The sequence below is a fragment of the Cydia strobilella genome, chromosome Z, assembly GCF_947568885.1.
Source record: "Cydia strobilella chromosome Z, ilCydStro3.1, whole genome shotgun sequence".
NCBI lineage: Eukaryota > Metazoa > Arthropoda > Insecta > Lepidoptera > Tortricidae > Cydia > Cydia strobilella.
The window spans coordinates 35,649,309-35,670,706 of NC_086068.1; the positions used below are offsets into that span (position 1 = coordinate 35,649,309).

Below are 21,398 nucleotides of genomic sequence, written 5' to 3' on the forward strand. Positions count from 1 at the left end.
TAAAACATAATAACTTTTCTTAAGATGAAATGAAAACAACTTCTTTAGTTTAGAAATAAAAATAAAAATGCGTATGGTGAAATTATTTCAATACAATGCCCTACAGTTATTAGTCCATTTTTCAAATCTTCTATTGCATTATCTATTTCTTGGTAGCGTTTACTTTTTTGCAGTTATTTTAAAAAATATTAGTAACTTTAGTCTCCTAAATCAAAATTTCTAGTAAATGGGCTACTGTAACATTTTTCTTGCCAATGTACCTGTTAATTTGGCTATGCCAACCTTCCAAGTTGTTAGTTGTTCTGACCTCTTCCTTACTACAGCAACAAGTTTTCTCAATTCTGTATTGTTATTAAATTTATTTATGTCATCACCGGAGGGCGATTTCTGCATCACATACTGAGTACCTACCACTTTGTGCGATTCCGGCACACCGTGATACATGACGTTTCTTGACAGAGGTTGTTATTTTTAGTTTTTTACTCTTTCTAATTAAGCATCTGTTGAAATGGAAATAACAACCTTTGACTTTGATTCCTCGATAAACTTTACGTACTGCTTTCATAGCAGCCTTTTCAAAGTCCATTGTTACTTTAGACGGCCTCCAATCTTGAAAGATAGATTTAATAAGTCGAAAAAGGGTTTCATAAGTTTTCTGTTTCTGATCTGGGAGTAAGCAATATATTAATGGATTTAAAGGTTTGTTGTTCATTATAATCATGTAATGTGTATACTTGTTTAAATAGTTTTGGACAGGACTTGAATGTCCCGTCGCACAATATGTGTTTGAAGTTTTTTACTAAGGGCCGGATATTTTTATTACTAAATATGAGAATACGTTTATCACCTTCTTCACTGTGGTAGTCAGCTAGAAGAAATTTTTCTTCAAACTTTTTAGGCACTACCACATCACTTGAAGTTGGAAATCGCATTTTAGGTACACCTAGGACTGTTGCGATTATTAAACAGTCCTGTTTTCTTACTTTCATATGGAGGAATGTTAGCCATCAAATGTAACACCACATTCCAATTTATATACAATTTCATCGTACTGTTTTTGAATAGACTCAAAATTAGATCCTGTTGCGTCTTTTAGCTTATCGATTTCTTTCAAAACTTTATTTTGTTCATTGTTTGGAGAACACTCAAAATGTAAATTGCATTTTACCACTTTATTTTTTTCATTCAATGTTATATCATGGCATCCTCGGCTATAATTGCTACAAAGCCAAAACGTGTTACCGTTTATATATATTTTCTTTCTGTGAATTTGCGACCCCCGTGTAGGGGGCAACTCCTCCTTTTTCGTTGATATGAATTCCAAACCTCTCAAATCCATTTTAAATAAATATTTATATTACATTAATTAGCCAGAGTAACAATAAATAAGTCGAGTCAAACAAGAAAATTATCTGTTCACATTTAATGAATGTCAAGTACATCATAATTATCTGATAGATGACGTCTTTCAAAACGATAACTAGCCAGATATACAAAAGAGATTAAGTTATTCAGTGACGTAGAATTATAAATCTTTTCGGAAACTAGTTACATAGAAGTGTAAAAAAAAGACTTATAGGAAACCAGTTACGTAGAGGTATAAAAAACTTATAGGAAATCAGTTACGTAGATGTATAAAAAAAACTGGTTTCCAAACTGCGGTTTCCTTAACGGCCGAAGGGATTTACACTTAGGAGACTATTAAGTAAACGAGTAAGTGTAACCATTTTTAAAATCGGTCAGCAAATATTCTTACAAAAACCACATGTACCTATATAGAGGGTCGCTTTATAGTCTAGAAATCTTCTAGAAATCGATTTTCGCTTATGTCGTCTCGGACATGGATATATTATATTTGGTATCAGTGCATTCAGTCAGTGTGATGTTCTGAACACAAATATATGAGACTAGCTGTTGCCCGCGACTTCGTACGCGTGGATTTGTATATTTTACATGAGCCTAGAATATTATGCAGCGAAACATATCTGTAGGGACGGTTAATCATCATCACTACATAGTATAAAACAAAGTCGCTTCCTACTGACTGTCTGACCCTATATATGCTTAGATCTTTAAAACTACGCAACGGATTTTGATGCAGGTTTTTTAAATAGATATTTATTCAAGGGGAAGGTTTATATGTATAATACATCAGCATTGCACACGTGCGAAGCCGGGGCGGGTCGCTAGGTTGTTAATAGTTATACAAAACATGAAGTTTACTTTCACAAAGTACGAAGTTACTAACTGAAAAAAAAAAGTGTTCTCGATATAATCCCTCTCACCCCACTAAGAAGATTTTAAGGTCCACTATTTAAAAAAAAACCGGCCAAGTGCGAGTCGGACTCGCGCACCGAGAGTTCCGTACATTACACAATTTAAGCAATGTATTTTTTATGTGAAACGCGAGTGAAAGGTACAGTCCGTTAACTCTGAGAACGACCTTCGGATTTTAGAAAGATACATCGGGTGTCGGCGATAATTACGTTGAGCTACGTATTGTTTTAATTGGGCCCATATATTCTCAATAGGATTAATTTCTGGGTGGTACGGAGGTAAACGCAGAATAGAATGACTATGTTCAGCCAGTATTTTATCTATGGAATATTGTATATTTTCGTGTTTGTGTTGCAAGATAATATCGTAAATTCGTGGTTTTGTTAAGCTGGGGTCTACTGGAATATCATGTGTTGTCAACCAATCTATCATATGTTGTTTCCGGGTATTAGAATTAGACAGTTTTTCGGTGTATTTATTGTGATTTGGGGCATTATCAACAACTAAGACTGAATTCGTCGGCAAATTTGGAATAAGCTGAATTTTAAGCCATTTTTCATAGTTCTCGCTATTCATCTCTTTGTGATAATCGCCTGTTGTGTCTGTAGATTTATACATAAGCAACGCACCAGGTATTATACCATTTTCACTGCCAGCGTGAGCTATTATGAGACCTTGTCCTTTGGAAAGTGGTTTTTTAATTCCTGCGTTGCTAGAGTCTGAACCACCTTTGCTACCAACGTGCGACGTGTGTATATACGACTCGTCCATTTACACTATATCCCTTCCTTCATTCCTTCTTATTTTAATTTTATCTAAATATTTGGTCCTTTTCAGTCGCACATCATGCTTTTCCATCAAAGTTTTTCGATTATCCCTTGTTTTACAGTGGAAGTCATATACCATCCTAATCATATATTACATCGTAATCAAAACTATCCAGATTTAACACAAAGTCCTTTCTTAGTCTCTTTTTCTTTGGCTTTTAAAAGGGCATGGATGGAGGTTTTTGGTCGGCTTCGCTTAATATTTTTCTTAATGTATGTTTTGAAATTCCTGTTGCTTCTATCACCCGGGCTTGAATTTTATTAAAATATTTACACGTATCACTATTCTTAAAAGTTTCCGCTTCTTTTGAAAAATATTTGTATACATTATATATGATTTCCCGTGATTGAACATTTACGGAAATACCCTTTTTGAGACGAGTCCCCATTTAGTTATGAAATTAAATATATTGTTTACCTACTAGTTATGGTGGTATTAACTACTCTATATATTTTAAGGCTGAAAAGACGACTGCACTCTTTGGGTGTTGGATTGCAACTAAATCAGTAAGAAACTGTCAGTCTGTCACTTTCTATTACGCGATTACGTCCGATTTTACCCGAAAAACGAATATCGTTCTAAGAGTTAATGGACTGTAAATTGCGGTTTACGATTTATGACGTACTAGCTGTTGCCCGCGACTTCGTACGCGTGGATTTGTATGTTGGTGATTATATATTTTATATGACCATAATATAGAACAGTATGCAGCAAAAGATATCAGTAGGGACGGTTAATCAATTGTTAATAATTATACAACGCATGAAATTGGTCTTTCAAAAAACTACGAAGTTTCAAGACCCTAACTGAAAAAAATATAATCCCTCTCGACCCTCTTAGAAAATTTACGTCCACTATTTAAAAAAAATATTCGCTCCCGAAACTATTATACAAACTTTTCAAAAACGGTGTAAGTAATCAGTTTTCGTCTATTTTAATATAATGCCCTTTTTACCAAGTTTCAAGTTCCTAGCTTAAAAGTGTACCACATATAAACTTACATTCCCTATAACTTTTTTGGAATCTTATACAATACATTTCTAAGAAGTTTCAAAGCATTTGTAATAGATTCAAACTTTCAACTCCTTTTTAATGAACATTTAAAAACGCTTAAATTACTTGTTTTGTATTCTAATAATATGCCTTTATGCAAAGATTCAAGTCGCGCACTTAAAAAAAATGTTTGACCTCCATACAAACTTTCTACCCCTTTTTCACCACCTTAAGGGATGAATTATCAAAAACGCTAAATTTTGCATTCTTCTCTTTTGTTGAAATACGTACCTGTTTACGAAGTTTTAAACTCTTAGCTTAAAATATAATTTGAACCCTATACAAACTATCAACCCCTTTTTAACCCTTTTAAGGAATGCATTTTTAAAAAACGCTGAAATGTTTTTTTGTAATATTCTAATAATATGTCTTTATAAGAAGTTTCAAGTCCCGCACTCAAAAAAATTTATGATCTCCATACAAATTTTCAACCCCTTTTTCACCACCTTAGGGGATGAATTTTCAAAAAAGCTGAAATTGGTTTTCTTCTCATTAAATTAAATATCTTTCTACGAAGTTTCAAAAAGTACCTGGCTTAAAATAAAATTAGGACCCCTACAAAAAGTTCCAACAAGGAGTTGAATTATCAAAAACGTCGAATTGCTTTTTTTTTGTAATCGGCTATTACCTATGGCTTTCTAATAAGTTTCAAAGCATTTGTAATGGATTCAAACTTTCGACCCCTTTTTAACTCTGTTAGGGGATGAATTTTTGAAAACGCTGAAATAACTTTTCCTGTATTTTAATAATATATCCATATACAAAGATTCAAGTCCTGCACTTAAAAAAAATTTAGATCTCCATACAAACTTTCAACCCCATTTTCACCACTTTAGGGGATGAATTTTCAAAAACGCTTATATATCTTATTACGAAGTTTCAAATTGCTAGCTTAAAATAAAACTTAAACCCCATAAAAACTTTGGACCCTCATTTCATCCCCTTAGGGGATGAATTTTGAAAAATCCCTTCTTAGTGGATACTAACGTTATAAAAACTACCTATTGTGAAAAATTCAGCTCTCTAGGTACAACGGTTTGGGCTGGGCGTTGATTTAAGTAATCAGTAATCAGTGTGTTTATTGCTGTCATAGGTATACAAGTTGGTACATTTTATTGGTTCAGCTATGAAACCCTGTAGGGCAATGCAATATAATTTAAATCTAACTTAATTACTATGGCTTAAAGCTATCCCTAATACATTGCTTATAATGACCATGCATCATATTATATTATATTATATACATCTTTCAAACGGTTACAAATATTTTTAACTTGCGATATCAAAACTACTATACTCTACATGTTTTGTCACAAAGAAATGCAAATATTTAAAATGTCATGTGTATTGCATGCTCAAATTACTTATACCTACTCTATTACAAATGTATATCATTGAGATATTCTTGAATAGTATAATATGCCTTAGACGCTAAAAAGGTATACAATGCAGTTTTAAATTCTTTAATGTTTTCTAGTTTTAGGATGCTTAATGGTAAGTTATTAAATATTCGGGGCGTCATACCAATTATGCTTTTAGACACAAAGGCGGTTCTGGATGACTTATAATTATTTTTTTCCTGATGACGCAGGCTATTGTATTTTGTAAATTTATTCATATTACATTTGACATAGGTTGCTATTTCATACACATATAAACAAGGGACTGTCAGTATTTTTAATTCTATAAAATGAGGTTTACATTAATCCATGGGTGTAATACCGCATACTGATCGTAGACATTTCTTTTGACTCATAAAAACCGCTTCACGATCAGTGGCATTTCCCCAAAACATTATCCCATACCTTAAAGTAGCCGTTACATGTGCATGATAGACTGTCAGTACAGCTGATTGATTAACTACTTTCCTTAAATTATACAATGCATAACTAAATTGATTAAGTTTTGTACATATAATGTCAATTTGATTTTTCCATGTCAGACTACTATCTGAGCTTAAACCTAAAAATTTTGTAGAGTCAGTTTCATTAATTATTTGGTCTTGGTAAGTAACAACTAGATTAGGTGTATTTTTGGTCCGCAAATTAAAGTTCATAAAATTAGTTTTTTCAAGATTTACATGTAGGTTATTCTTATTAAGCCAATCAATAATACTATGTAGGGCTTGATTGATATTGTCCCGATAGACCTGCATGTCTGTCTCCGTAAATATAATTGTGCTATTATCGGCAAACAATACCATTGGGTGGTTAACGGCTCTAGGCAGGTCATTAATGTATGCAAGTAATAGGAGTGGACCTAAAACACTGCCTTGTGGTACGCCGTATCTTATTTCTTTAAAGTTAGATGCTTGCTTTTTGGTCTTTGGACATATCCTATCGATTTGGGTGCATTGTTTACGTCCACTTAAATATGATTTAATAACTTCATAGACATTGCCCCGTACTCCGTATTTGTATAGCTTTGACAAAAGTATTTGGTGGTCAACAAAGTCAAAAGCTTTGGACATGTCCATGTACAGAGCGCAAACCTCCTTTTATCAACTTGAGCCATAACTGTTTCTAGTAGATTATAAATAGCCATATTTATGGATTTATTTTTCCTGAACCCTTTTTGTTCTGGCGCAAATAAATAATTTTTTTTTTCAAAGTATTGATATAAGCTATTAAAAATTACTTTTTCTATTATTTTAGAAAATATTGGTAGTAGGGCCACTGGTCTATAATTACCTACATTTTCTCTTGCACCCTTTTTGAATAATGGACGAACAACTGCTATTTTTAATCTTTCGGGAAATGTACCTTGTGCAATGCATAAGTTTATGATATAGCTTAAGAGGCCGGTGTCGATTTTAGTCGCAAAAATGTAAAATTGATAGATTTAGTCCGTGAAATTTTACACCTTTTGTTACCTAATTGAAATAACAAGTATTGGTTTCTATTAGCACGTCTTCTTATCTTACCTCTTATCAGATCAGTTTTTTGAAAACAGACTCACTAAATTAGTAATGTTTGCTTTTCTGATGGACGTTTAGGTAAACGCGCGTAAAGCACTGATTTTGTCGCTCTTATTTGTAAATTTCGTAAAGTTTGGACTGCTAAACATGGTAATTTTATATTACACATATCGTGTACTTGACGTTTATTAGACTACATTTTTATTATTATGACTTTGAAGTAGTGTAAATGAAAGTTAGACGAAATCAATTTTCTCCAGAAATTACTTCATAACAAGTGACAATTTCTCTGAAAATCGACTTAATTTCAACGTAATTTGATACTTAAACAATCTACAACATTTGCTGAAACTATTCTTATACATTAATTTGTATAATTTACCACCATGATTTTTTGATGAATTTTTAAAAACTGCCCCTTCTCTTCATGCATTACCGGTGACGCACGCTCGCGACCTCATTATTAAAAGGCAAGATGAGAAGACGTGCTAATAGAAATTAATACTTGTTATTTAGATATTACGTAACAAAACGTGTATAATTTCAACGACTAAATCTATCAATTTTACATTTTTGCTCCAAAATCGACTACGGCCTCTTAAAGGTGAGGCAATGGCAAATACAGCTTTTTTCACGACTTTTGTGGCTATCCCGTCGTAACCTGTACTATTAGAATTTTTTAGAGAGGTAATAATTAAATGAATGTCATAAGGATTGGTTGGACGCATAAATAATGAATTTCTCGAATTATATGTCAATGTGGAATTATTATTATTCAAATTGAAAGATTTGGAATTTATTTGATCAATGAAATAATTATTAAATACTTGCGCAATTTGGCTTGCATCGTTGATCATATTATCCCCACTTTTTATTTGTGTTATACAGCAATTAGGGTAACGTGTTTTGTTCTTGTTTACAATATGCCAAGTTGCTTTAGATTTATTTGTGGAGTTTTCAATGAAATAGTTATTTTGTGATTTTTTGGTTAAATTTATTATTTTCTTAAGCATTTTGGAGTACTCTTTGAAATAATTACGATCCGATTGGTTTGGATTTAATCGGCATTTCCATAATAATGCACGCTTTCTCTTACAGCAGTTTCGTATACCTTTAGTTATCCATTTAGGTTTACTTATAGATAAACATTTTATACGCTTGTAAGGGAAACAAAGGTTATAAAAGAGTTCAAAAAGCTCTGAAAAGTTATTAAAAGCTTCTTCAGCAGTGTTTGCCATGTATACGCTATTATAATTTATACTACTTAAACATTCGACAAATTTATTTATATTCTGGGCACTCAAGTCTCTTCTAGTAATGTACCAATGCGATAGAAGTGAGGTTTTCCTAATAGGACACTTAAATATCTGACCTGTATGATCCGATAGAGCCATTTCTATTACCGTTGCTTTACCATTTCTTACATTATGGACGATGTTATCAATGCAGGTATTGCTCTGCAATCGCGTTGGTTCCGTTATTCCTAGTTTGAGATTATAGCTACTAAGTAAATTTTTAAACTCGATTGAATGTTTGGTTCGTTTTAAGGAGTCTATATTAAAATCGCCACAAATGATAATTTTCTTCTGACTGCAACAAATGTCTATTAAAATGGTATTTAACGCGTCAAAAAAGATTCTTAGATCTGTGTTCGGTACCCTATAAATACATAAAATTACTATCTTATGTTCTATGAGCTCTATTGCCGAACATTCAAAAACATTTGCGATAGATTTACTGCAGATGCTAGCCAAGGTCTTAAATGCATGCGTATTTTTTACTAATATACAAGTAATGTACAAGTGCGTCAGTCAGTCAGGACTTTTACATATTAAACAAATGGTAATCTGATATAATAAGATGGGTTGCGTTTGATTTGAAAAATCGGCAGGGTTGCAGGCGGAGCGGAATCGTGCGCGTGCATTTCATTCGATGATTATTAGCAGTCACATTGCAGTTTTCTAACGTATTTGTTGGTGATATTTATCCGTTTTGGTACTTTGAGAGTATTATATGTGTAAAATGGAAGATATTAGCTACTAGAAAAGTGTGTTAGGTTAGGTTAGAACTGCGACCTTCACAGAAAACAACTGCTACTAGAAAAGTGGGTTAGGTTAGGTTAGAACTGCGACATTCACAGAAACAAACTGCTACTAGAAAAGTGGGTTAGGTTAGGTTAGAACTGCGACCTTTACAGAAACCAAGTGCTACTAGAAAAGTGGGTTAGGGAGGTTAGGTTAGAACAAATTTTTGCGGATCAGTTTGTAATCCAAAATGAAATAATCCGCTTACCCACTGAGTGCTTAACAAAATTTGATTAAGGGTGGATCGCTTACTGCCGATGAAATAATTAATTTGCCAACCAAATCAATTTAGAGCAGCTCATTATGACATTAATTGCGAACTGATTTTGAAATACTTGCTAACCTTAAGTTGCTGATCAAATACACATTTTGGCTGACCAAATATATATTTTTGTTCATCAAAATAGAAATATTTTGCAGATCGATTAAATAACACCCAAAAAATATTAACCCAATCTAATTAGGCAGTCAATCATTGGTTCAATTGGCGAGAAGGACGTTTTAGCGAAAATGAGATATATACAGTTTTGTGCAGAATTCCAAGCGCTTTCGTTCTGTATAATTAAAATCTCTTAAAAAGTTGCCTTTACGACCCAATGTTTACACTATGAGCTTGCAAAAACAGCTTAGCTCAAGGGACGTAAATGACCAGTTATAAATTAGAAGGGTTCCCCATCAATGGGATGTATGATACGCCGCAAGTGACACTTAGGTAGCCCCAAAATTGGAGCACTGAGATACTCTCAAAATGTCGCATAATTTTATATGTTTTGCATAGTTTTTAACGTTTTTATACACATATTATTTTTCGATTAAATACCTAATCATTATAAGCATAATCAAACTGGTAATTTTCAGATGAGTACGACCTTTATATTACAGCGATGGATTATGAAATATTTGGTAGAGGAAACGGCAAGTAAGTTATTAATCTGATGTAAGATGTAGGTAATTAAACGTTAACTATAACTATTACTTTCATCATATTTTACACTTTCAGAGTTGAGGTGATTGAACCGAAAATTTCGGGTTCCTTTACGATTGCGGTTTTGAGCACGACGGTAACAGATATGGTCGTTAACATTGGTCTAAGCAAGTTTGAGGTATTTTTTTTTAAATTTATTTAAAAGAACTCCGTGTGAGCACCTAGAAAAGTATAATAATAATAACAAGGATGTAAAAAGCAGTTAATCATAAGCGAGGTTTAGACTAGCAAGAACTTACATGCAATATAAGTTACATTGCCGACTACTAAAGTAAACTGTATTCAAAAGGTTGACCAGATACCGCAATCTAAGGAAAATTGCATGCAAGTTGTTGCTAGTCTAAACCTCGCTATAGATTCAGTAGCAATGAAACAGGCAATGAGAAGAAAACGGAGCATTCACACCATGTACGTTGATTATAGGAAGGCCTTTGATTCGGTACCCCACACCTGGTTTGTTTACATTTTGCACGTTATAAAATCCACCCGTTTATTATAGATTTTCTACAAACTGCCATGAATAGCTGGCAGACAACCCTTACCTTGAAACAAGAAGGTAAAGCATTGTTCACTGATCCGATTAGTATTAAAAGAGGAATTTTTCAAGGGGACGCTCTTAGCCCATTATGGTTCTGCATGGCATTAAACCCTCTATCCGAACTACTAAACAGGGCTGACGCAGGTTTTAAACTTAAACACGACTATACATATTACAACCTTTCTCACCTTATGTATGTAGACGACATAAAACTTTTCGCGGATAATATCACAGAATTGTTCCGACTTGCAGACATAACACAAGAGTTTTCTACAGACATAGGTATGCAGTTTGGCATAGGTAAGTGCAAAATACATTCTATTCATAGAGGACAAATCCAAAATAACATTTACACTTAAAGATACAGGAGAGCGGATCGATTATATGACTAGACAAGACACATATACATATTTAGGCTTTTAACAGTCCAGACAGATACATCAAAAGCAGACGAAACTCGAACTCACCCGAAAATTCCGACATAGACTAACCGTAATTCTCAAATCACACCTAAACTCACGCAATACAATCAAAGCTATAAACACTTTCGCAATTCCTGTCTTAACATACTCATTCGGTATCATAAACTGGTCGCAATCCGACGTAAAGAAACTACAGCGCACAATAAATACAACTTTAACTAAATATAGAAAACATCATCCAAAATCTTGCACGCAAAGATTAACTTTATCACGGCAAGAAGGAGGAAGAGGTTTAATAGATTTAATGAATTTACATAACAAGCAAATAGCTACCCTCAGGAACTATTTCCACACCAGCGAGAGTCACCACTACACTCCTACACAGCCAAAATAGACGAACGCTACACCCCTCTCAATCTACACGACAAAAACACGCAACATAACGAACAAATTGTGACCTCACAACAAAAATCTTCCGAATGGGCTCAGAAAGCGCTTCATGGAAGACATCACGCTGATCTCGCGCAATCGTATGTAGAAAAGGACTTGTCAAACGCGTGGTTAAAAAGAGGTGTACTCTTTCCAGAAACTGAAGCTTTTATGCTGTCAATACAGGATTGATCCTAGATTACTTGAAGTAATAGCCACCCGCAACTATAGGAAACACATTACTAAAGATTTAGACCGACCGACTGACTCATGCAGATATTGCAATAGTGCTTCAGAAACCATTCAACATATAACAGGCGCATGTAAAGCCATAGTACAAAACTACAAACAGACTACAAACACGTCATGATCAGGTTGCATCTATAGTTCATCAGTACCTAGCCCATAAACACAAATTCATTCATGCACAAAAATCGTATTATAAATATATTCCATCCACAGTACATGAAAATCGACAACACAAACTGTACTAGGATAGAACAATAATAACAGACAAAAAAAAACATTTTAATAGACCTGATATCACATTTTTTGACAAAGATAATAAGACCATTCATTTAATAGATATAGCAATACCTAACACACACAATCTGCAATCAACAGCTAATGATAAATTAACTAAGTACAAGGACTTGGTCATAGAGCTTAAACGCCAATAGCATGCAAAGACAGTCCATATAGTCCCAATCATAATTTCCACAACGGGAGTAGTCCCCAAAACCTTAACCAATAGCCTAAAAACACTACAGATCCCCTCTTACATTATACATTCACTACAAAAAGCCACAATCTTAAATACTTGCCGTATAACTAGAAAGTTTTTAACCTCATCGACCATAACTGATACATAGCAGACATGTAATTAAAAATGTTTTTCTCAAAAATGGACGGCAAAGTCGACGTTGCCAGTTAAAAAGTAGGTCGCGAAGTGCGTAGTTTATGGTCAGTCAAAAAATTAAAAAGTTAAAAACATTGCAGTCTCGATTTCGGGACTGCAATGTTGCATACAAATTCCATTATTTGTCGAGTTCCAAACTTTTTAAAAGTTGAAGTGGCCATATCAAATGAAGGCATAGGTCCATTAAACAGCCAAACATATGATCAGTACTTATTATTATAATGTTGGTACCGCGACTATTTAGGTGTCTCAAATAGGTTGGCGTATTTTCAGCAGAAAAATACACTTCCATTTTTTATTAAAACTTTCAGTAGAGTACTGTGTTTAAGCAAAGAAGCTTTCTGAGTTGCTTAAGTAAGGTACAAGATTGAAAAGCTTGATTATATCACTATAATTGTATACAACACTTTTTCTACGTGACAAAAAAAAACTTTCAACTAATAGAATCATATAGGTATAGTACATTTCAGCCTCAACTGACTGGACTATTCTACCACGATGGCGCTAACAACTTCGCTAACGCTTTTCTCGCCAACTTGGTTCCGGAAATCGTTGTCTTCTACAAAGTAAGTATAACGAGGCATTTATTATTAAACTGAAAATAGGGACACAAAACACAAAAGTTAGGGGGTTAGGTGAAACAAACACTTGTGGACTTATTTCCATTCGCATTTTTTTCATGCGTGGAGAATTAGCATGCCAAGATTTAGGTTTTCTGCCGGATGGCCCCATATTTTGAGCTATGTAACAACCCGAATTAAGGATTGAAATACATATTAAAATAAGTTGCATCGGGTTACGCTTGTATTAGTCGATAAAAACGCTGGACATGTTTCGATCCAGTGCAGTAGGTACACCGCGCGCTCGACCAATAAAGGCGGTGCAATCGGTGCTCCGTGAAGAAGGTCCTCGAAAATTTGATCTAAACACGTCAAGCGTTTTTTCGACCTAATACCTAGTACTTGAGTAACCGTTGAAAATAATTTTAATGTGTTCGAGTCTCACGGGAGTTTCATAGTTAGGATTCAAATATTGACTAATTTGTTTATTACAGGATGAAATTAGAGAATTCATTAGTCCTTTAATACAAGACATTGCAAATCAAATACTGGAAAACGTAAGCATAGGAGATCTATTTCCACAATTCCAAAACATTAAGAAGGTGAATCTAGACGGGAGATTGTAAAACTTTGATGGTCTCGGTGATTGTTGTGATTGTAAGTGTTCATACAGTACATGAATATACTAAATTAAAACTGCTGAGAATAATAGTTGTTTTATTACGTTAATAATTACTTAACCTTCCAATGTATATGGAACTTGAGGTGTAAGTTCAGATAGTTTTTCTTAGGTTATCACTAATCTGTCGCTAGTGGAAACTTTCATACGCGTATTTATTTAAAACTGTTTTTAACAAAATTATTATTTAATTTTATAAGCCCAGTTGCAAAAAAACTGTTAATTGCCGCCTTAAGACGAAAGTGAACGACCACCGCCCATAAACCCCCTATTCATACAAACGTAACTACGCGTAGGTAGTCCCCATTTTCTTTTCTGGAAAATAATCAAAAATCTAAAAAAGTCAAACGAACAATAATAGGAAGGTTAATATACATTTTTGTGTAAAATTATTTTTTATAATGTCAATAGTCAATACTCAATATTGACATGAGAGAGAGTAATCGGGATTTCTGTAGCAGTCGTCTCCTTTCCTCTTAATTTCCATGCCACTTTTCATCTCGACATTCTTGACGAACCAAAAAGCAGCAGCAAAATTAAATAGCATAATACTTATAATGAAAAATTTGTAGTAATGAATGTTTGCACGACTCAGTCATTACTCGGAGCTATAGTCGGATTTTTAATTACCTATATATATTGCGAAAGTTTTGAGTAGTAAAATAACAATAATATTATAAAGAGATATTTTGTGAAAAAAACTCAATTTACGCCAGCTACTTAAAAATCCGCCTTTATAGTTCGTTTTTTAGCATTACAAAAAGGGTAAATAATCTTGACGTCTTTTTTTATTATTGAAAAACGGTTAAAAAAAAATAGTTTATATTACTTATGAAAGCAAAATAATGTAAAAGGTCGTATATGATTTATAATTGTTACATATTTGCTGTGACTTATTTTTTAAGTGTTTGTTAATACCTACAGATAAATCAGCTTGATGAGTCATGCACTTAAGATACTCCTTAAAATAATACATGGCAGAATATATAACAGGATCGACAGTAACATCAGCCCGACATAGTTTGGCTTCCGCAATGGTCTCGGGACTAGAGAGGCGTTAGTTTCCATCCAAGTACTTATAGGTATACAGAAATGTCTGGAACGTCAGAAGAACGTCTACGTCTGTTTCATTGATTAAAAAAAAGCGTTTGACAATGTTAAACATGACAAGCTGCTACTACTTTTACAACGCACGGATATTGATGATAAGGACAAGAGACTGTTACAGAATTTGTATTAGAACCAAACGGCCCATATAAAAGTAGGTCAAGAAAATCCTAAAGCCTTAAAAATACGTAAAGGAGTAAGGCAAGGGTGTATACTGTCTCCATCTCTTTTTAGTCTTTATTCGGAATTCATATTTCAGGAAGCATTCGACATTGGAATTAAAAGTAAAGGTATGATAATAAATAATTTAAGATATGCAGATGATACAGCAATACTAGCAAATAACATTAATGAGCTGAATATCCTACTAAATCGATTAAACTCAGTTTGAAAAGTATGGCCTGAAATATATATATCTAAAACCAAGGATATGATAATAAGCAAAAAACATGTAGATAGTGAACACCTAAGCATAAATGGGAACACAGTGGAGAGAGTAAACAAGTACAAATACCTCGGATACTGGCTCAACGAGAGATGGGACCCAGAAATGGAGATACTTACAAGAATAGACGTGGCTAGAAGTGCCTTTATGAAAATGAATAAACTATACATAAACAAAGACATAAGAATGAAATTGAGATGGTTAGTCAAATGTTATGTACTGCCGGTCGGAAGCGTGGACTCTAAATAAGGCTACATCAAAAAACTAGATGCTTTTGAAATGTGGCTGTAAAGCCCAAGATATTTTTAACATTCTTCTGTAAAGAAGAATGTTAAAAATATCTTGGGTACATACAATCCCATCCAATCCAATAAAGAGATCTTTATCCAATAAAGAGATATTAAACAAAATGAAAAAGAAAATGGAAGTAGTAGTGCTAACAATAAAAAGAAGAAAAACAGCTTACTTCGGACATATCTATAGAAATAGTGTATACCAAATATTGAGAAGAATAATAGAAGGTAAAAGAGGTAAAGGAAGTCCTAGAACAACATGGAGTAACAATATTATTATTCTAGAATGGCAGAGAGTAGAGATAACTTTCGCATGATGATCTCCGACATCCGATAGGATATGGCACGATAAGAAGAAAAATAATAATAAAAAGACACGTCAAGATCGCTTACCTCCTTTCTAATGCTAAAAAAAACCGGCCAAGTGCGAGTCGGACTCGAGTTCCAAGGGTTCCGTTACATTACATAATTTTTTAACAATGTATTTTTTTATGTGAAACGTGACCAACAATCGCATGTTTGATTCAAACTGCGATTAGATTTATACAGAAATTAACTTTTATTGAAAGCTAAACATTTATGCTACTACATTCGGTTATGGCACAGAATGAAGAGAGCGCTGACAGCGCGCCATAGACAAACTTATCCTAAAATGTTGCAAGCAACAAATATTAGCACTAAAGGTGAACATACAATATTTATAAGCTATGTTCAGACTTGTCCTGAACATAATTGGGCTTGAGAGTTGTGTTTAACTCAGCTTGACAGATCATACAACACTTCATTTAGCGAGATAGACAATATTTAGTCAAGAGGTAAAGGACATAGCTTCGTAATAGGTCTGACATACAATTTGTCCCCCATGATTGTGATTGAGAAATGTCTTTAAAAAACCGTAGGGGTCGGATCAAAAACTAAATAATTAAGTCCGACTCACGCTTGACTCCACATTTCTGAAACACGCAAGATGTCTTCTTTATGCGGATGATCTATAGCTTATCTGCGGTATAGAAGGAGTGGCAGATTGCGAAGCAATGCAGGCGGACATAGAGGCTGTATTTAATTGGAGCACAGTAAACAAGCTGTTTTTTAATGTTTCCAAATGCTGTGTTTTGTCCTATACTCGCTCATTGAAACCACTTCACGCCCAGCGTATTTACTTGGATCTGAAGTAATAACTCGTGTAACTACAATAAAAGACCTCGGGTGTTATCTTTGATACCAGACTTACTTTTCGCTATCATATTGAGGCTCTGGCTACCGATTGTTTTAAAATGCTGGGATTCATCACCAGGAATGCGCGCGACTTTAACAACCCAAAGGCAATTAAATTACTTTATACAGCCCTTGTTCGGAGTAAGCTTGAAGCCGCCAGCATAGTGTGGAGTCCCGCTGAGAGTAAGTATGCCTTGCTTCTAGAAAAGGTACAGAAGGCATTCCTGAGGTTCCTGTGTGTGTTTACAAGTACTATCCATTTTTATACCCTACAAAATTTTTGTTAGGATCCCTGGCTTTCAACTCCCTGCAAGTGAGGCGTAACTATAATCTTCTGGTAGTGGCTTGTAGAACTTTGCGCGGAGATTCCGACTGCCCCGACCTAGTGTCACAGATAGTGTTAGTGAGGCTGTCTGTACCTTTCCTATCCAAGCAGGAACTTAGGCCCAGACACCATAACCTTTTTGTAGTTCCAGCAACGCGCACTGTAGCACACCAAAAATCTCCTCTCATTCGCGCTATAAAATTTCTGAACGCGCTTCTGTCATGGGCTCCTGAAAGTGATTTGTTTGCAAGTCGATGGGCAAGTGTTTGTAATATCTGTCTGAAGTATTACGAGGCGATGGATGGTAGTGGTATTTTATAAAACTGTTATTGTAAAGTGTTGTGTACCTTAGCTAATAAGTTAAAATATCTCTAGATTGTACAGTGATTTGGTCTATACTGTCAGACTGTATAAGTTTTGTTTGAATAAATAAATAAATAATAATTTCTAATAGGTGTATTTTGTGGACAACAGTTTCCACAGCCGTTCCACACCTATAGTTTTTATGAAATTCTGTATAGATGGTACAGCTGCGTCCACTAAGTTTCATTTCCTTTCTTCACTTAAAAAAAATTGTTTGTTTTTAAAACATCATTGGCTTTTTGCCACAATTCATGGTACTGTGAGGTCTTTTTTACGGGGCCTTTGAATTCTTTACCGTTTGGTATGGAGAGACTGCTGCCATTCAATGTATTAAATAAATTATCGAGCAAAAGAGTTATTTTTATGACATTTGCAAAAATGTGGTAAAGAATTCCTCGCTGTCAAATGTTCAGCCGCAACAGCAACACTATGGCAGAATAGTTGTGTGGCAGATTTGACGCACATTTTATTAATTTTTTCAGGAGTCACATGTTCCTCCGTTATTTTATCTAAGTCGCAGCTCTCCATACGATTTGTCGGCGTTATATATCATTTGATAATAGTCCCACTTTACGATATTTTCCTCACCATCAATTGTAGGATAAGTTCTTCGTTACAGTGCCCCCGCCAAGTCGATTGCTAATGCTAAAACGGTAAAGCAGTATCCGAGCAAGCAGGAAAGAGCGTGCGGTCTCGTGCGATTCCGTAAGTCATTGCCGCGAATTTGTAGTTCGCAAATCGACGCGGCCTAAAACTGCCAAACCTATCCAAGTTTACCGCCAAATCGATCTCTCAAGCTCATTCGAAATTGAACCTTCCTACTCAAATAATAAGTTTCATTTTACTTTACTTGTAGATACGAAGTTTCGACGACTCAATAATGGCGGCAATGTGCATGGCAACAGTTTTCGTGGTTTGAAATCGATTCGCGTACATCTTATTCCTCAATATGTCAAACGAAACTAACGAAAGTGACGCAGCAACAAATCGAAAAGGTTGCGTTTAGAGCGGGTGAGGTAAATGTATCTTAAGTCGATTTACAGAATACTCACGTCGATTTAGTCGACTTCAGGCCTAAATCGGTTTGAACCGACTTTTGAAGTCGAATCGTAACATCGCTATTCAGTGTCAACAGTGATCCGAGGGGATTGTTCATGGCTAATGTAAGTGAAGTTCAATCATAATTATACGAAGGGTTTCGTCCCAAGATATTAGTAATTTAGAATTATAGAACACATTGTAGTTACGAGAAAGTGTAACTACTCATCATATGAACTTAAGGTAAACTTAGTGTGCGGAAAGGGGTCGCTATAAGGGGAGGTTGGAGGCGACTATGAAGCTCAAGTAACCAGATATAATCAGGTGTAACTCATGTTATACGTAGGTAACAAAGTAGGACACCAGCAATGAATTATCGTCATCTCACTAACGTCCAGGCCTCGTATAGGTATGTAGTATGTTTACATATCGTTTTTCCAGTATCAGTAGGCATCAGCTCATTCAGTAAAGGTATCAGCTCATTCGATAGGTTAATAAGTATAGTGAGCTTGACGACATCGTGGAGATGCTGGGATCTTTTATGCACTCACTGTTATCATCATCAAATGTAACGTATGTTTCTCTCTAACAGATGAAAAGTCAATTTTCTTACGCATGTACAGTCAACAATACTATTAGCTTAGCACCTTTGCATACAAATTTCTATGCAGGGGGTAGTTTTTCTCTGCAGCTGACTGTACAATTAAAGTGCAACATTTTTTGGCTTGTTCAGTTCAATTTAATGTTTTATTTGAGGCATGAAGCCCTTTCCTGCAAAAAGGCGTTAAGCAGGCGAATATGTTAGTAGTTAACCGGAACACATAGGCAATAAGGTACCTACATTTTATTGAACATTCTGGCTCTTTGATCTTTGATATACAAGAGATTGCAAATGTCAGTAGGTATAAAAAAAATAGTTTATAAAAAGTAGGTACCTAACAAAATACAAACACTTTCTTGGTATATTATTTAAATGCAAAATACAGTGAAACCTGGATAACTGAGATTTCAAGGGATCTGCGAATTAGTCTCACTTAAACAGGTATTCCACTTACACAGTTTTCTCAGATATCGAGGTTGAAAAAAAAAATTTCATTTAAAGAGGGTCTCAAAAATACAGTTCAGTTATACCTAGAGGTGATATAATTAAATCAAACAACCGTTTTTTGTAAATATTAAACAAACAGTTGTAATCTTTAGATATAGGTAATCACAAAAAGGTAACAAATTGTCCACGCATGTAGGGGTGGACGAGAAGATCTTGGGGTCGTGGATGAGGTGAGTTGAAATGACACTCGTAGTCCAGTACATGCACGTATAATAAACTTTGTGATACAGAGGTGTTAAGTTATCACTGTAAGCGGACGGGCTTGACCGTCCGTCGCAAGATTGCTGAGAGAATGGCCGATGCCGGCCCCGCTGCCCCGCGCCCCGCACCATGCATTGCGTCGGCGACGGCTCCCGAAGATGCCCGAACAAAGACGAGGCGTTAACATCCTCCGCGGCGTTGAAAGCATACTGCTTTCAAGGGATCAGATGCTGAAGACTGATTTTTAGGGATCGGTCTGATCATTCCTTGACTTGTTGCCCTCATCGGGTTCAGGATCAGTTGGCAGAAGACACATCTTGTTTACGGCCCTTTTGATTGGACCTTTCTCCGTCAATATATCAGCGACCCGACAAACGCCGTCAGGGCCATTGTAGAGATGAATGACGCGCCCCATGCGCCATTGTAACGGCATCAGATTGTCTTCCTTTAGCAGAACGAGGTCTCCCATCTGGATTCCTCTCTGATTAGTTTTCCATTTTACTCGCTGTTGAAGCTCAGCCATAAATTCGCGACGCCATCTTTCCCAAAACTGCTGCCGGAGAAGCTCGATGCGCTTGTATCTGGTTACTGGGTTGCCCGTGACGGGTAGAGATGGCACAGATGAAGTCAGTGGCCGAGTTATCAAAAAATGCCCTGGGGTAAGGGGATTCATGTCGTTGGGGTCTGATGAAAGAGGAGTGATTGGACGGGAATTCAGAATAGCCTCTGATTGCACAAAAAGAGTAGTCAACTCCTCAAACGTCAGGTTTGCGTTACCAGCAATACGTTTTAAATGAAACTTGGCTGCTCGGACGCCAGCCTCCCATATTCCGCCGAAGTTAGGCGCGTACGCGGGAATAAATTTAAAGTTAATCGACTCGTTAGCTGCGTAATCCGAAACTGGATGACGGCTGGACCGTAAAACTCTACCTAGCTCATTGTGCGCGCCTACAAAGTTCCTCCCGTTATCGCAATAAATTACCTCGGGCTTGCCACGACGCGATACGAACCTGCGTAGACACAATATGAAAGCTTCGGTGGATAAATCGCTAACCACCTCAAGGTGAATCGCCTTTGAGGCGAGGCACACAAAGACACATAGGTAGGCTTTAGTATTACGACTGCCACGTCCCTTCTTATTAGCTATCATGAAAGGACCGGCGAAGTCAATCCCAGTAGAATGGAAAGCGGAACTTGTTTCTACTCTTACGCTCGGTAGATCACCCATTATAGGCTGAACTGTTTTGCCTCGTTGCCTAACACAGTCAACACATCTTTGAGACATACTTCGAGCTAAATTCCTACCACCTACTGGCCAGAACTCTTCACGTAGTGATGATAAAATCAACTGAGCACCTGCGTGATACAAACGTAAGTGCTCGTATCTCATAATAAGTTTCGTAAAGTGATGCTTAGCATCTAACAAAATTGGGTGTTTTTTATTAAAATGATAGTTAGAATTACTTATTCTCCCTCCTACACGTAAAATACCACTGGGATCCACGAAAGGGTTGAGAGACAAAAGTCTACTTCGGTTATGAAGCGGTTTACCTTGGCTTAAATTTTGGATGTCTTTTTGAAACGACTGCGCTTGACATTTTTTAACTAAAAA

The 21,398-nt window shown here is 35.5% G+C and overlaps 2 protein-coding genes across 2 annotated transcripts in view; one reads left to right on the plus strand and one right to left on the minus strand.

The window, feature by feature from the left end:
* Positions 1-13,665, plus strand: part of LOC134754411 (uncharacterized) — a 42,150-nt gene extending 28,485 nt beyond the window's left edge. The window contains exons 5-8 of the mRNA XM_063690728.1: positions 10,018-10,078; positions 10,160-10,262; positions 12,923-13,018; positions 13,507-13,665. Coding sequence (XP_063546798.1) covers positions 10,018-10,078; positions 10,160-10,262; positions 12,923-13,018; positions 13,507-13,638 — 392 coding nt within the window. The 3' untranslated portion in view covers positions 13,639-13,665. The remainder of the gene's footprint in view (positions 1-10,017; positions 10,079-10,159; positions 10,263-12,922; positions 13,019-13,506) is intronic.
* A 6,365-nt stretch (positions 13,666-20,030) lies between these two features.
* On the minus strand, positions 20,031-21,014 carry LOC134753747 (uncharacterized). The gene has a single exon (XM_063689684.1). The coding sequence runs from the start codon at positions 21,012-21,014 to the stop codon at positions 20,031-20,033; it is 984 nt and encodes a 327-aa protein (XP_063545754.1).
* Positions 21,015-21,398: the final 384 nt, after the last annotated feature.